The sequence below is a fragment of the Phalaenopsis equestris genome, unplaced genomic scaffold (genome assembly GCF_001263595.1).
Source record: "Phalaenopsis equestris unplaced genomic scaffold, ASM126359v1 Scaffold000161, whole genome shotgun sequence".
Taxonomy (NCBI): domain Eukaryota; kingdom Viridiplantae; phylum Streptophyta; class Magnoliopsida; order Asparagales; family Orchidaceae; genus Phalaenopsis; species Phalaenopsis equestris.
Window position 1 is genome coordinate 273,794 of NW_018164603.1, and position 15,217 is coordinate 289,010.

Sequence of the window (15,217 nt, forward strand, 5' to 3'; positions counted from 1 at the left end):
AGTGACAAAGATTTTGTGCATTTTCTATTTTGTTATGACTCCATACGTTGTACTTGAGCAAAAAATGGAATGAAAAGAAAAGTTTCAGTTATATTATGTGTTGTCCTTTAGCATTCTATGGCTATTTAAGCATCTTAGACCTCGGGGTCAGTATAGAGAGTAAAGTTGTTTGCCATCAGATAATGACTCCAGTGATTGAAGGCTTTCATAATGACAAACTTTCTTATCATAGGTATAAAACTTTCCCTTAGAATCATTTATTTTTTACTGAATAAATTAATAGGTTATCCGCTTAATTTCTCAAATTTGAGGCTTACTTTCATGAACATTTGATTGCAATATGGTAATGCTAAATAAGGATCTGAGTAACATTTTGTTTTATAACATCAAAACAAGTTTGTTCCTTATTTGTCCAAGAAAATCTATTTGATTTTAGAAACTTCATAAAAGGTTTCATGTTTGAGTTATAATTCCTAATAAATCTGCTATAAAGAAAGCCAGTCCATGAAATTGGAAAATCGGAGTAAATGGCAGCCTTGTTCGGGACACAATAACATCGATCTTCACTAGGTTCATCTCAATACAGGCAGCAAGAAAATACACCCTTGAAAGCATGTCTGTGGCGTAATAAAATAATACTTCTTTAGATGATTGTGCAATTTCTGTGTTCAGAGAACTTCAAACACCTATTGTTGATGATGTAAGTGTTGATCGTCTTAACGACTATATACCAGAATATTATCAAAATTTATGACCATAAACATTTTAATAAAAGCTTGGAAGATATGGTTCATCAACCTCATAATGGTATTCGTAGCATCGTACAAGCCAAATAGCATGGACATTCACTCATACAATCCATCTTTTGTTTTAATTGTTATTTTTCACTATCTCCTGGTCTCTTCCTGGTCTGCTGATAACAAATGCGTAAATCAACCTTAAGGAAGAAACTTGCTCCATGTAATTGATCAAACCAATTGTTCGTTCCCAAAATTGAAAATCAGTATTTAATGTAATTTTGTTCACGACATTTTTATCTATACACGTATTAAGAACCATCATCCTCTGATAGAATCAGAGTTAGAATTACGCATGGGCTTGTACTCTGATGCACCAATCGTCTAGTCATCAAGTTTGTTATTTACTTCTACAGCTTGTACTCAGTTGATTGCATCTTATAGGCTTATCAGTTGAGAAGCACTGATTTTGAAATGAGGCCTATAATATTTTGAATCTCTCAGAAGGGTGGTAATTTAAGTGGTAGGCTATCAATCAACACATTCTGAAAGTTTTATCAGAATCACACTCTCAGGTACTGGCTCCGTTGTATCATTTCTTATAGTGTCACTAATGTTAGTTCTATTGAGATCTCTCTTATAGCCTATTAAAATATATAACGAGGAAGTGTATTTTTTGTCTTTATCAGAGTATGCATCATTGTTACTTCAATGACAAATACAATAGCACTTGTCGTGCTTGATAATTAGTATATATTTTTTGTGATTATCATGAAGCGTACTTCTATCTCATTTTCATGGTTGGCCCAAATGAATGTGACATATCCATAGGCAAGATTCATGCCACTCGTGATCTTACAACTTATATTCAATTGAAAATTTTATCAGAGGTCTCTTATCAATACTAATTGCATTTTCTTTTTTCAACCAAATAAGGGAATATGATTATGAATGCTTATATTATATCTCACAATTGCATCCATTTATAATGAGATCACACTTCTCCCTTTGACAGTGCAACATGGACAAAAGATCTTTTGTCTAAGTCGTTGCCGATCTCTCTTAGGCTTACTTTGAAAAACTCGTCGAACCACAAATGTCTCACCAATATCTGCAAGTAATTGGTACTCTCTTATCTCCTCTTCCCTTAGGTATCACTATGTGCCTTCTCCATTACACCTTAATAAAAGAAATCAATTTCTTGTTCGTGTAGTTTGATGCAATGTGCTTGTGTCCATCATAATTGAAATATTTTATGGGTGTTAGTGTGATCAGTCATCTTTTCTTCATGTGTTGGCTTCTCCTCACGAGGGATAGGTTTGGGCATTCTGGTTGGTGTACTATTGCTTGATCCAATGGTTGATCCTTATTTGAAGGGTAGTGTCGACTTGATACTACTGTGTTGTTTATGTGCTTTAAGGGTTAAGGTCTAATACCTTCTAATATCCAGTAGGGCTGCAACTTGGGTTGTCGAAACGGTTCCTTGTCTACAAACAACTCGTGTTTAATTCGTTAAATTGCTCCTACTCGTTTCGTTCTCTAAGCAAACGAGCCGAACACAATTAATTTTTTTGCGCTCGATATATGAACGAGCCAAAGATGAATAAGGTTTTATTCTTCTATGTTCTACTCCTTTTGGTTCGAAATAATTATATATATATATATATATATGTATATATATATATATATAATGAGTATCATTGTTAAATAATTTAATTGACTTCAACGCTACAAAGTTTTATACAACAACAAAAATGACAAAACCTTTATCCCACTAAGTGGGATGAGCTACATGAATCCTTTTTCTCCATTGCGTCCTATTTAATGTCATATAACAACGCTACAAAGATTATTATCAATTAAAATTACTAATTACAAATCGAATAAAAATATATTAAATTCTATTTAAATAAATATTTTAATATAAATAACAAGATTTAAATCTTGCCCTACCCTTAACATCCTACGACTATGTGATTAGGGTTGTCAAAATAGCTTATTTTTCGGGAATAGCTCGTGTTCCGCTCGATAAGCAAGCGAGCCAAATACAAATAAATTTTTTGAGCTTGATATATGAACGAGCCGAACATGAACAATGATATTTTTTAACATGTCGAGTCTGAACTCGCTCAAGCTCAGCTCGTTTACACCCTTAATGGTTGCATGCATGAATAGGGTTGTCGAAATGTTTTTTTGTTTGCGAACAGCTCGTTTTCGGCTCAATAAGCAAATGAGCAGAACGCGAACAAATTTTTTGTGTTCAAAATTTAAACGAGTTGAACATGAACAGTGGTATTTTTTAACGAGTTGAACACGAGCTGAGCCCAATCTCGCTCGTGTTCTGCTTATTTACACTCCTAGCTGCAATTGCATCACATTGTGATTGGACGGTCTCAAACATCTATGATATCAGGTTATGGTGTTATTCTTGAATTCCACTAGCTCACCATTTAACATTAGTGTACTCTACTGAGAGGTCTTTTTTCTATAAATTGTGAAATCTCAAGATTTTGTTTTATTTGTAATTTATTGGTGAGTTTTTGAACTATATCTCCATTTTCATTTTGGACCAAGTCGTGATTTTGTTTTTTTTCCTCATGCTGGCATAGACAGTTAAAGTTTTTTCACTATAAGGAAGCACTCTTCTTAACTAATGGTGGATAGCCTTCCTCTTTTGTTAGGTGGAACATTCTTGTACTCGTAAATTAGTTTCATTATCTCAAGCCATTTACTAAACTCATCCAAAATCTCTTAAATTTCCTCTTATAGTTAATGCTAAATTGACATGACATCAACCCTTCGTCACTTTAAAATTCTTGGTGAAAGTGTTTTCTTTTTCTCCTCCGTTTGGATGCTCATTGTTGTTGTGGGTGATTCCTCGGTATAGTCTCCTTCAAAATTAACGAGCATTACTTGCAATTGGAGGACTTCCCATCGCATTTTCGCTATGATAAGCTTCTGAACACTTCATTGAAGGTTTCTCCATTACAAAATAGTGACTTGCTCCTCACTTAAGGTTTTGACGGATGTTGAATTGCTATTCAAAAGTTGACAAGAGGGTTTAGGTTTATCTTATAGGTGGTGGGATGGATTTTTAGTGGAAATAGAAAGGTTAACACTTGAATGTTTAGGATCAGGGCTTGGGATTGAGGTAGAGATCGTTAGGGTATTCATTTAGTGAAAGTTTAGGTTATGTGGATTTTAGGTTTATGAACATGGCAGAGAACTCTCTAAAAAAATTTAGGATTTTTTGGTCTAATATGAAAAGGCACCATTCTAGGGTTCCTAAAATTTGTCTAGGGATCGGATTTAGTTGTGAGAGGTTGTGAAGTGGCAAGAGAAAGAGAATATGCAAAATCAATGAAGTTTGGAAGAAGGATGAAGCTGTTCGGCTACTATTCAGTCTAAAAACAATGAGACGAATAGAAAAATGATGAGGTACGGATGATGGAGACTATCTTCTCTGCAAGATACAAATTTACCATTCGTATAAAAATTGGCTACAACTCTTTAAATAGGAGAAAACTAGGAAGAAAAATCTCTAGTTACCATAAACTAGAACAAAAGACTCAAAACTAGAAAATAACAACCTATAAATAGTTCTCAAATAGAACAACCCTAATTCTCTTCCTAGTAATATAAAATCAGGGGCCACAAGAGCTGGAGCAGCAAAAAATGCAAGAAATTTCCCACTACAAGAGCGAGACGGGGGAATATGTCGCATGTGTTCGCCTGGGGTGCTATTTCATGTTATCTGAGATGCTCCATAGTCATACCAGTTCACTTCTATCCAAGGGTTTGGTTAGAGAGGGATTAGGACTTTGTTGTGGAAAGGAGATTTTTTTTGGGGGTCTGGTGTTGGTAAATAAAAAAATAGGCATTGTTTGTGCCAAGTAAGGAAGTTGTGGTGGCGCTGGATGGCAAGAACATATTGAAATTCATTTTGATCAACTATAGCCTTTACACAAGCAAATTTGACTACCATCGTCATTACATCTGGCGTGGAAGAAATTGCATAGTTCTTGAAGATTCTGTAATTAATCTGGGTAATGATAATTTAATAATAAAACATGATTTGTATGAGCACGATTTATTACATTCAGCTAAGTAAATGGGCACGGTAATGGTTCATGCTACCATATTTAATCATTTAATTGTTAAAATAATTAATATGACAATTAATTGTGTCAAGTTATGTACTACATATGGTATTCTGGTATAATATTAAATATAAATTTCAGAAATATACTAAGCAATAACCAAATGTGAAATGTATAATCAATGATCTGCTGAATATCAAAAAATTAGGACTAAGTTATTTAATATACATACACAAAGTGGCAAGAAAAATCAAAAGTTTGAGTGAAAATGAAGAACAAAGCCCAATAATAACCTTTAGGTAGTTGGCTGTGAATGCTCTTTGTTGAGGAGCAAGACGAGGATTATAAATTGAGAGAGAAAGGGAACTGTGGTTAGCTGGGGGAAAAAGAGGCTTTGCGATCGCCTTAAGGCAATGGAGGTTTTGTAGCTTGGGAGGAAAAAAAATTGATTGAGTATGATTCTCCAGTGTAATTCTCCTTGAATCATGAGCGAATGCAGCATCAAGCATGAGATTTTAAAGAAGGCCATGGGCTAGGTCAATAATTTCAAGCTAGTAAATACATGCTTTGGTGAAACTTTGAAAAAGACAACATCACACCTTAGTGTTTAAACTTAATGTATATTTTTTTATGCTTCTGGATTAATGAAGTTCTCAAATTAAATGAATTTTTCTAGTAGTTTTACCAACTAGTTAAGGTATCATGAGTTTACCTTTGCTAACTTCAAACCAACACAGGAATCATTTGCCTTTTCTGTCATAAGGAGTCTCATGCGATGGCATATTGACATTACTTGAAATTATTATTTGTAGCAAACTTTACTAATGGAATATAATCCTGTCATTTACCTCTAATTTGAAGAATATAAGCTTCAAATAATTTTCCAAAATTTGGATGGTATGCTCTAACTATTTGTCGACGGTTGAAATATAATGTTGAAGCCTATTCCTATACCAAAAATCTGTTGTTTTTTCCATATACTAGAAGTAAATCTTACATCTTAATCATAGACGATAATGATTAGCATAACACATGATTGAATAATATTTTCCTCATCGATCATTGCTACCATTTTTACTAGGTATTTGTACTTGATTGATAGAAATAAATTGTTTTAGTTACTTTGTCAACCATTGTCCAAATTGCATAATGACTTTTTTTTCAATGCACATATGCTAATTAGGAAATTGATTGCACTTTCTTTCCGCTTTTATTTATAAATATTAAGAGGATGTAATGATCAATTTGGTATTTGGCATTCATGCTTGAGTATTTGGTATGTCAAAAACTTGTCTAGACATTTTTTAACATCAATCTTCATACAAATTCACCAAAAATCTCTTTGAAATCTTTATAGATTATAATACCTTCTAGATGAATGTGATCTGGAGTGGTCTCAACTCCTGACAGTGCGCCAATCATGTCTCACTTCAGTTGGAACACAATCGATTCTTAATTCTCATCTCATCGAATGAAAACTGTTGAACTCCAGTGCTTAAAGTTACGTTATGAATTGTTGGACATAATATTCATCATGCCAAATGTTTTATTTTAGAGAACACCAATCTTGAGTATGGGAAAAAAAGATGAAATCATGGGCCTTTGCATCTACTATAAAAAGTTTAATATGATGGCCAAAAATATTAGTATCGTTTATCTTGTAAAGATAATTTATTTGACCAACAACAAGATTCTTCCATGTCTTTTCGAATTGACCTTCCGATTTGATTTTCATTAGTTGAATTTAAAAACTATGATGTATATATGATTATATTTCAATGTAGATGTGACTTATGAATTTTTAGCGATGCCATTTAAATTGACTATTGTTCATGCTACTTTTATAGTTTATAGCGGCATCAAAGGTTTTATAATTAATATGTCCAAATATAAATTAGTAATAAAATATGATCTATGTTGTTTGCAAGAAAAATTATGATGATTTTGTAACATATTAATGTCTTAGCTTTATATAAAGATCAAGCACACATAAAAGAAAAAGAAATGTTTTAATAGTAGATACTGAAGTTTTTAAATAGAAAATCAAATAGGAGAAAAAGCACCAAGTTTTAGCTTATTTGAAATGATTTTATCAATCTATGTCATAAATGACAATTGATGCTTTTTCCCATAATTGGGGATGGGTTTGATACCTTATAGTAAACATGAATTTGGTAGAATGAATTCTTTGATAGAAATTGGAAAAATTTAGAAATTTTAGAGTTATTTTCAAGATATTGTTTGTGGTGTTGTTTTGTTGTTCTTTTTTGTGGAGTAGTTAAGAGAACAAAAAAAGTCTTGTATCATCTTCGTGCAAATTGACCTTATTGGTGATTGCATATATCAATACTATTGGTGACGACATGTGATGCGGTTATTGGATGATGGTGTTGGTGTTAACGACGTGTAACAATCTATTAAAAGATGACCTGATAAGTGATGACGCAAGTCGTTAATGGGCATTAACCTTAAAGGTGATGTGTGCTTTGATGGCGTGCATCTAATTTATAAGCAATGGCATATGTTTGTGGATTGCATTGGCTTTAAAGGTGATGTTTTGCTAGTGCATATTATCCTTATAAGAGATGATGTGTGTTGATAGTATATGTCGGCCTTATAGGTGATGTCAGTTATCAACGGCGTGCATATGCCTTAAAGCGGCAATGGGTGATGAAACTGTCGAGCAACAGTGGTTGGATGACGCGATGGTTATTGAGCGACAGTAGTTGAATGGAGGTAAAGTGACCATAGTCAGGTGACAAAGTTTCGTAGATTGTAGAAGAGCAGCCATAGTTAAGTGATCGTGCAGCCATAGATGAGTGATAGTAGTTGTGCAATCTTAGGTATATGACTATATTATTGGGCGATCATCCATAATCTTAGGTATATGACTATATTATTGGGCGATCATGGTTGGTTGATGGAGACCAGACGACCATGGTTAAGTGATAGAAGGTCAGACGATCATAATTGGCATTTTTGATTGGGAGACTATAGTCAGACAATGTGGTCAAGTGGCCATCGTAGGTATCAATATTTGGGTGACATCATTTTGAAGATGGCAACAACATATGGTTGGAACAATTTGACAACAGTGGATAGAGGACATGCCTAGATAATGATGGTCAAACAATGACATTTGACATCTTGGAGGAGCAGTGATGTTTGATGGTGGTGGACGGTAGGGCTGTTAATGATTCAATTTAGAGTTGAGTTGGGATCGGCTCGAAATTGACTCAAAATGGATTAAGTGTGATTCGAAATAGGTTTGAATGGATTAAGTGTGGATTGAACTAGCCTCATAGTTCATTATATTCGATTTCGAGCCAGCTAGGCTTGAGACTTAATCAGCGTGAAATAAAAAGAGTTAGCTCAATTTGAGTCGTTTGGATCCATTCCAACTCTAAATCGGCTGAATTTTAAAAAAGTTGACTCAAATTGAGTTATGTGGATTCGTTTGGCTCGTGGCTTATTTTATATCCATCCCAAAATGGAGCTGATTTGTAAGGAATTTGAGCTTATGCATCTTGTTGGGGAGTGAAAAATTGAATTTTTAGATGAAAGACACACTGTTATTCAACTTAATAATGAAGAGGATTACACGCGTTTATTTGCTAGAAGAATTATCTGAATTGATAGCAGAGTAATGAAGATTCTGAAATAGTTTGTGGATTTTGACCCACAGACGGGACCACCAATCATTCCGGTTTGGATTCGCCTCCCCGGTTTGAAATTTCATTATTTCACTCAAAAAGTGTTGTACACTATTGTCTCAGCTTATGGTAAGCCACTTAAAACAGATTTTCCTACTTTTAATCTTTCCTGCCCATCTGAAGTCAGAGTACTTGTTGAAAGAGACATCACTTTATCCGCTTCTGAGGAGAATTGATTGAGCACACAACACAATGGATATTGACAAAAAGTAGTGATTGAGTTTTTTCCTTCTTATTGTTCGAACTGTCGTATGTTCTCAATGCCACCATCTACACCCCCAACTCATACCAAAAAATCAAAGCACTCCGCCAGAGGCAGAGAATCCAACTTCTCTTGTTCAGCCCCAAGTTATTGACACTATTGATAATCAAAAGAATACTCCTGAAGATGTCACTATTCTCGCAGTCAATATGTCAACCATTCAGTCTTCACACATTGTCGTTGTTCCCCCGTCTTTGGAACCCCCTATCGTGGGGGCAAGGGAGATTTATTTAGACTCTATCTGCTCTAGAACCTATCACTCATATTACAGGTGGCAATACCTCTACTGTTTCACTACCGCCTCATCAGGTCGAACAAATGTTAATGTTATTCAGGCTCATGGGCATGATGTCCAATAGCCTACACCTGTCCGACCACCTTTGGAACAATCCATTGATCAGATGAGGAATGACATGTTTATACATCCAGGAGGAAGAAGAAGAATGGAAAACTACTTGAGCTTAGGAATCTGATGGACGATACTTTGGTTACTTTGGGTAATGGTACGCATCTTACCAATCGGTTAGTCGGGTCTTTTCGAAGAACTAGAGGCAAAGGGAGGACTAAAATATATATATATATATATATATATAATTTTTATTAAAAAATACTTCGAGATAGATCAAGTTGATTCATGTATGGCTCGAAATCAGCTAAAAAAATTTTGATCCAAAGTTTTGGCTCATAGATCGACTTGTTTATTTCTTTTTGATCTCGATTCAATCCAAAATTTGAACTAATTTTTGAGCGATTAACGATCTTCGAGTACTCATAGCCCTAGTGGATGTGTAGTAACAGTTTGACAAAATTAAACAGGTCTTGATTGTATGATGTACTGGTTGAGTGATGGTAGCTTAATGGTGGTGGATGAGTGGCGACTGCCCGATGTCAATGGTCAGGCGGCGATAGTCAACGATGGTGTTCGAGTAGTGGTCAATGGTTGATGATAAATTGTAATGCAATACTAAATCAAAACCATTACAAAAAGTTTACAATAAGAAAGCATGTAAGCTCCTACCATCTACAAAAAAATGACCTATCCTCTCATATAATAGAGTAAAGCCCACTAAAAGTGCAAACATGCTTCAAAACAAAATTATTCTGAAGGGCAAGATAGTTGATGCTTGGTTGATCCTTGAAATATGCATTTGCATTAATATATCACAAAGTACAAAAACTATGTGAGTAATCATCTATGATGTACAAAAGTGAGCTCTGTCATCTACAAGTATAGTAGAAAGGTCTCTATCATCATATATATGCATAAAAACAAAAGAATTATCTAAGTCATGTTTGGCACAAAAATGAGAGGCCCTATTACAATCTCTAGAAATATGGAAAAATAAAACTTGCTTTAAGTTGAGGAGAAAAGCAAAGTTTAAAGAAAGTTGTGGTTGTCGTTGCCAAACATCCTTAGACATGGAGGATTGCAAAAGCTTCGTAATATTCTCATTATCCCCTTCAATGAAGATGCCCTTGAGTTTGTATATCTGTGGTTGGCTTATAAGTTGGAGGGAACCATAAGTTCCACTTGAGTAATGTCTCAGTGTTCAAAATGTTGTCCCATAGCAATAATTTCCATACCACGATTGTCTCGAATAATGTTTGGTTGATTCAGGTGGATGGGCGGTAGCCATTTTATGAAAATATTTGGGTAGTGACCCATTGGTGGATTGATAACTACGTGTTGATGATGGTGGTTGAGCATTAGAGACCCATCGGTGAACAACCAATGGTGGATGGACAATAGTCCTTTAACAATGGATACAGCAGTGACAATCTGATGACAATTGTAGAGTAGTATTGCCTTGATGATGATGGATGGGTGACGGTGGGCAACCTGATGATGGTTGTTAGATGAAGGTGGTTTGGTAAAGGTGAAGGATCTTCTAAATCTTTGAGCTCACTCAAGTCTTCAATCCAACTCTTGGTCTAGCTCTCCAATCCCCCGTCATGAAAGAGTTAGGGTCTATTTTTAAAATGTGAGAGTTGTATTCTCCATAAATATTATCAAGATCCAAAATAGCTATCTAAGAACCTGGAGTTATCCTCTCAATTGAGTGTTTTTTTGGATATTTAAGTGCCTTGATAATATGAAAATTAAGCAATATCAGGCTCCTTGGATTTAAAATTTTCCTACTATAATACTAGCTTCTCTTCCAAATTGAAACCATAGCTGGTTTTTTTGTAATAATCATACGTCAATGGTGAATTCCTAAATCAAAATCATAAACCTGTGCAATTTTCCACTCCATCCTATGTAACAAGTCAACTGAAGCATTCCTGTCTCCTTTTGCTTTTAGTGCTCAAAGGTTTCTCGAATTTTGGAAGAGAGAAAAAGAGAGAAAAAGAGTAGATGCCTCCTTCATGATTGCTGTTTATGTAGGATGCCTAAGGACCGAGAGTAGCAAATTTGAATTTTTGCATGGCGGATAATTGAAATTTTATGCTGCAACTGAAATCCTAGTTATAAAAAATAATCCAAATAAGTACTTCTGCTATTAATAAGAGATCACCAAAGATAATGAAGACTTAGCATTAGTACAAGGACAACTTTCCATAGAGTTTGTATTGCAATGCACTGAAAGGAACCCCATATCTTGTATATACATAAGCTTGAAAGAGGAAATTTGAAATTTTATTGAATCAAAATTGTTTTCTTATATGCCTTAAAAGAATTACTTAAAGACTCATCTTTTGGCCATAAGTTTGCTCGAATACAAGAGATAAATAACAAAGTTCTTGAAATGTAAATGTAAATAAAAGCTAATTCAACAAAGGAACAAGTTGAAGAAACATTAGGCTGGAAAAGAAACGACTGGTGGGTGTTTGAATGTATTTGTTGACCTCCATGTCGATTCCATGGCTCAACTCGATCAATCACGATAAAAACGATGGGCATCAAAAGTAAGCATGTAAATCAGAGTCAAAATATGTCATTTGTAGTTGAGATCATCTAAATGCTGCTCTTTTATAGAACATTTTGTGTTGATTTGTTCGGAGCTCCAAAATTATCAAAGAAGGCCTATCTCAGTCAACTTGATAAATCATGATGAAAGATGATGAGTGAAGATCGTGACATTGTGCAAATCAAGTTTGGATTGCCTTGATCATATTTGAAATTGTTCAAATGCCACCCACATTCTGTTGATATGTTCGGAACATAAATAATTGTTAGTGGGTCCTTCTGCTATCTATTCGATCTAGCACAATGAAAACAACGAGCTACAAATGTGATATCATGCAACTTGAAGTAGAAAATGCCGCGATTGTCATCAAAATCGCTCAAACATTATCCATTCATAAAATAGAATGCTCCAACCCATCCATAATATTCAAATTGCTCAGGAACTATTCATGTAGGTCCCTAAACGAATGCAAAATACAAAAATTGCATGTGTACGAGGTGATACACAATCCTAGGCACTTGAATGACAAAATTAATTGGGAAAATTAATCCAAATGTATGCCTTCATTCTGGGGATTACAAGATTTTCTGATGAACTATCGAACAATTTGCTTTATCTTCAATAGAGTCCACTTTTACTTTTTGGACAAGCTATTTGCACTATAAAGGAATTGATGCAACAATCAAGAGCTTCTATGGTTTCTTGCGGTTGACTGCTAACTTGCTCTTCCTGATAAATTTAACAAACATGATAAACAATTTTGTCTAGTTCTTAGCTGCATTCTGATTCACCTAAGAATTAGGTGTTTTATAATTATTCACTTATTTCATTGGATTATGGTATATTTGTGCTCTTTCATTTATCTATATACCTGAGACATTGTAGTGTTTTTATGTCGGTGCTTCTTCTATAAAATGACCCTTTTATGGTCATTTATAATTCAATTTTGATTATGGCATTAAAAGGGCGTATGAATGCTGGGTATTCGAGCTCTCTTTCATGGATTGTGATACTCTGCAGTTGCTCTTCTAATTTTGTGGGAAGAGGTTTCAGTTTCAATTGCCGCTACAGCTTTTCTTTGTTTTCTATTCTAGACGTTTCTTCCTATTTCTGACAAGCATTACCTTTTAATTTAACGAATGATTTCTGTGGAAGGAAAAATTATTTATAATGCGCAAAAATGTCACTTTGTGGTATTTAATGTTTTTTTTTACTTCTGCATTCTCTGATGGATGGCCATCTCAGTCTGTTCATGGTTTTTTGGCTCAAAGCTTTGAATTTTTTCACATTGGCATGCAAAATGAAAAGGATGTTTATATTCGTAGTTGGTGCCATTTATATCTGTATTTTGCATCTTGATGGACCGTGGAATTCACAATACTTTAATCTAGCTATTTACTGGTTTGAACTGAATTATACTGTTTTTATACTAATCAATCGCTCCTCTAATTAATTTGCAGGCTGGAGTTGCCAAGTTGGATGCATCATTGACAATTATAGGCGACAAACTTGAGCTTAAGCTGAATGGCTTTAATGATAAGCTGTCAACCCTTTTATCTAAAATATTGACTATCTCTTGGTCTTTCTCACCAAAAATAGATCGATTCAAGGTATTCTACAAAAAATTTGTCTCTTTTATATTTAATAAATTTCTCATTGTTTAATCACCATACATTTTTGAAGTAATCAGGTTGTCAAAGAGAACATGGAAAGAGCCCTAAAAAATGCCAATATGAAGCCTTTGAGTCATTCTTCATACTTGAGATTACAGGTTCTACGGGAAAAGTTCTGGGACGTAGATGAGAAGCTGGCTTGCCTTGTTAAGCTCTCTCTTTCTGATTTGGAGGCATTTATTCCGATTCTTCTATCTGAGGTATGCAGACAGCAACATGAACAGTATTACCGCACCCCTACCTTTCCAGACTCTACTCTAGGTTCCTGCATTCCGTGCCTGACCATCTGCTGTTTTAAGTTCCTTATTTTCGTACTTTCTATTCCATACCAATTTTACCCACGAAGAATAGTGTAAATATTTATTGGCAGCCCATATTGATATAATGAATCAGATGATTGCAGTGAGAGTTTTTCTTTAGTCAAGAATGCCCACCAGAATTATTTTAGAATCACCCTTATGTTATTTCTCATTAATTTTATATCCTTATCACCCGAACTTGCAGCTACATGTTGAAGGGCTCTGCCATGGAAATTTGTCGGAGGATGAGGCAACCATTATATCAGATATTTTCATTAATACCTTTTCTGTGAAACCTCTTCCTCTAAACTTGTGTAATCACAATCGTGTTCTTTGTCTCTCATCAGAAGAAAATCTGATTAGAAGCATGCCCGTGAAAAATGACGTCGAAGTGAATTCGGTTGTTGAGGTAAGCATGAATTTATCCTCTCTTATGTTTTATGTTATGTTGGTTTTGCATCAAAATTTTCATGCTGAATAAATTTTAAGCCCTCACACAGTTATATATATATGCAAGTAACATTTGTACACATGCCATACATATACACATACACATTCGTATGTGTATATGCATACATATGTTTATATTATTTGAATGCATGCAATGGCGTGTCTGGCAAGTGATGCTGGTCAGAATGCATGACAATGGTTTGGGGCATTGCTAATCACTATGAAAAGTGAGTGATAATGAAAAAGTTAGTCATAAGGATGTACATCAGATAGCGGTGAGTTGCATTGAAGGCATGCACTTGCAATGCCAGTTGCTAGGTGCTTCGGTAGCATTTTGGTTTGATGTCAATGGATTTGTTTTGAGAAAAAGCTCTTCAATTGTGATGTACAAAACCACATTTCTCATAAGAGCATTTTGGATTGTTGATTATTGCTGTTTAAATGTTGTCAACTCTTTTTTGCTTATTATGAAAGGTTGCATTTTGCATTCTATGTGTGTTGACCTCATTTTTGGTGAGGTCTAGTCTTCCTCTTAGGGTTTAGGATCTAGCCTTAGGGACCTCCCTTCGACTATCTTAGAACTTTAGAAATGGAACCCGCCTTGTTCTAGAAATTCAACTCACTTCTGTACCCTTTTGGAGTTTCGTGTGTGTGGTATCGACTTCTAGCACTTAGAAGGGTGAAACCAACATGAGGAAACCCAAACGGGATTCATATAAGACCTTTTGAGCCTTAAGGTGGCCTTCTGCACAATTCGCACTCCCGCGCGCACAAAACTTCACAATTCAGAGAGTCGACACGTCTGATCGCCACAAGTCGCATCGCTTGCACTGTTACCTGTCGAAGGCTCGAATAAACCTTTTGAGGCGATCGATCGCGGATCGAAATTTTGTGAAATTTGAATTTTGACGTGTTTTTGACCCGATTGTCGACGACGTCGTCCGAGCGACCCCGGATGACAAAACAGACTGCAGCGGCACGTCCGGAGCGTCGATTTTGCCTAAGGAGGACACCCATTTTGTTACAACGCCGCGCGTGAGTAAATTGCATATAATTTAATATATATATATATAT

General features: G+C 35.1%; 1 protein-coding gene across 1 annotated transcript in view; it reads left to right on the forward strand.

Annotated features, from left to right (window-relative positions):
- LOC110022009 (nardilysin-like) overlaps positions 1-15,217 on the forward strand; it is a 124,059-nt gene that overhangs the window by 85,429 nt on the left and 23,413 nt on the right. The window contains exons 13-15 of the mRNA XM_020720772.1: positions 13,182-13,331; positions 13,412-13,594; positions 13,899-14,102. Of these exons, the coding sequence (XP_020576431.1) occupies positions 13,182-13,331; positions 13,412-13,594; positions 13,899-14,102 (537 nt within the window). The remainder of the gene's footprint in view (positions 1-13,181; positions 13,332-13,411; positions 13,595-13,898; positions 14,103-15,217) is intronic.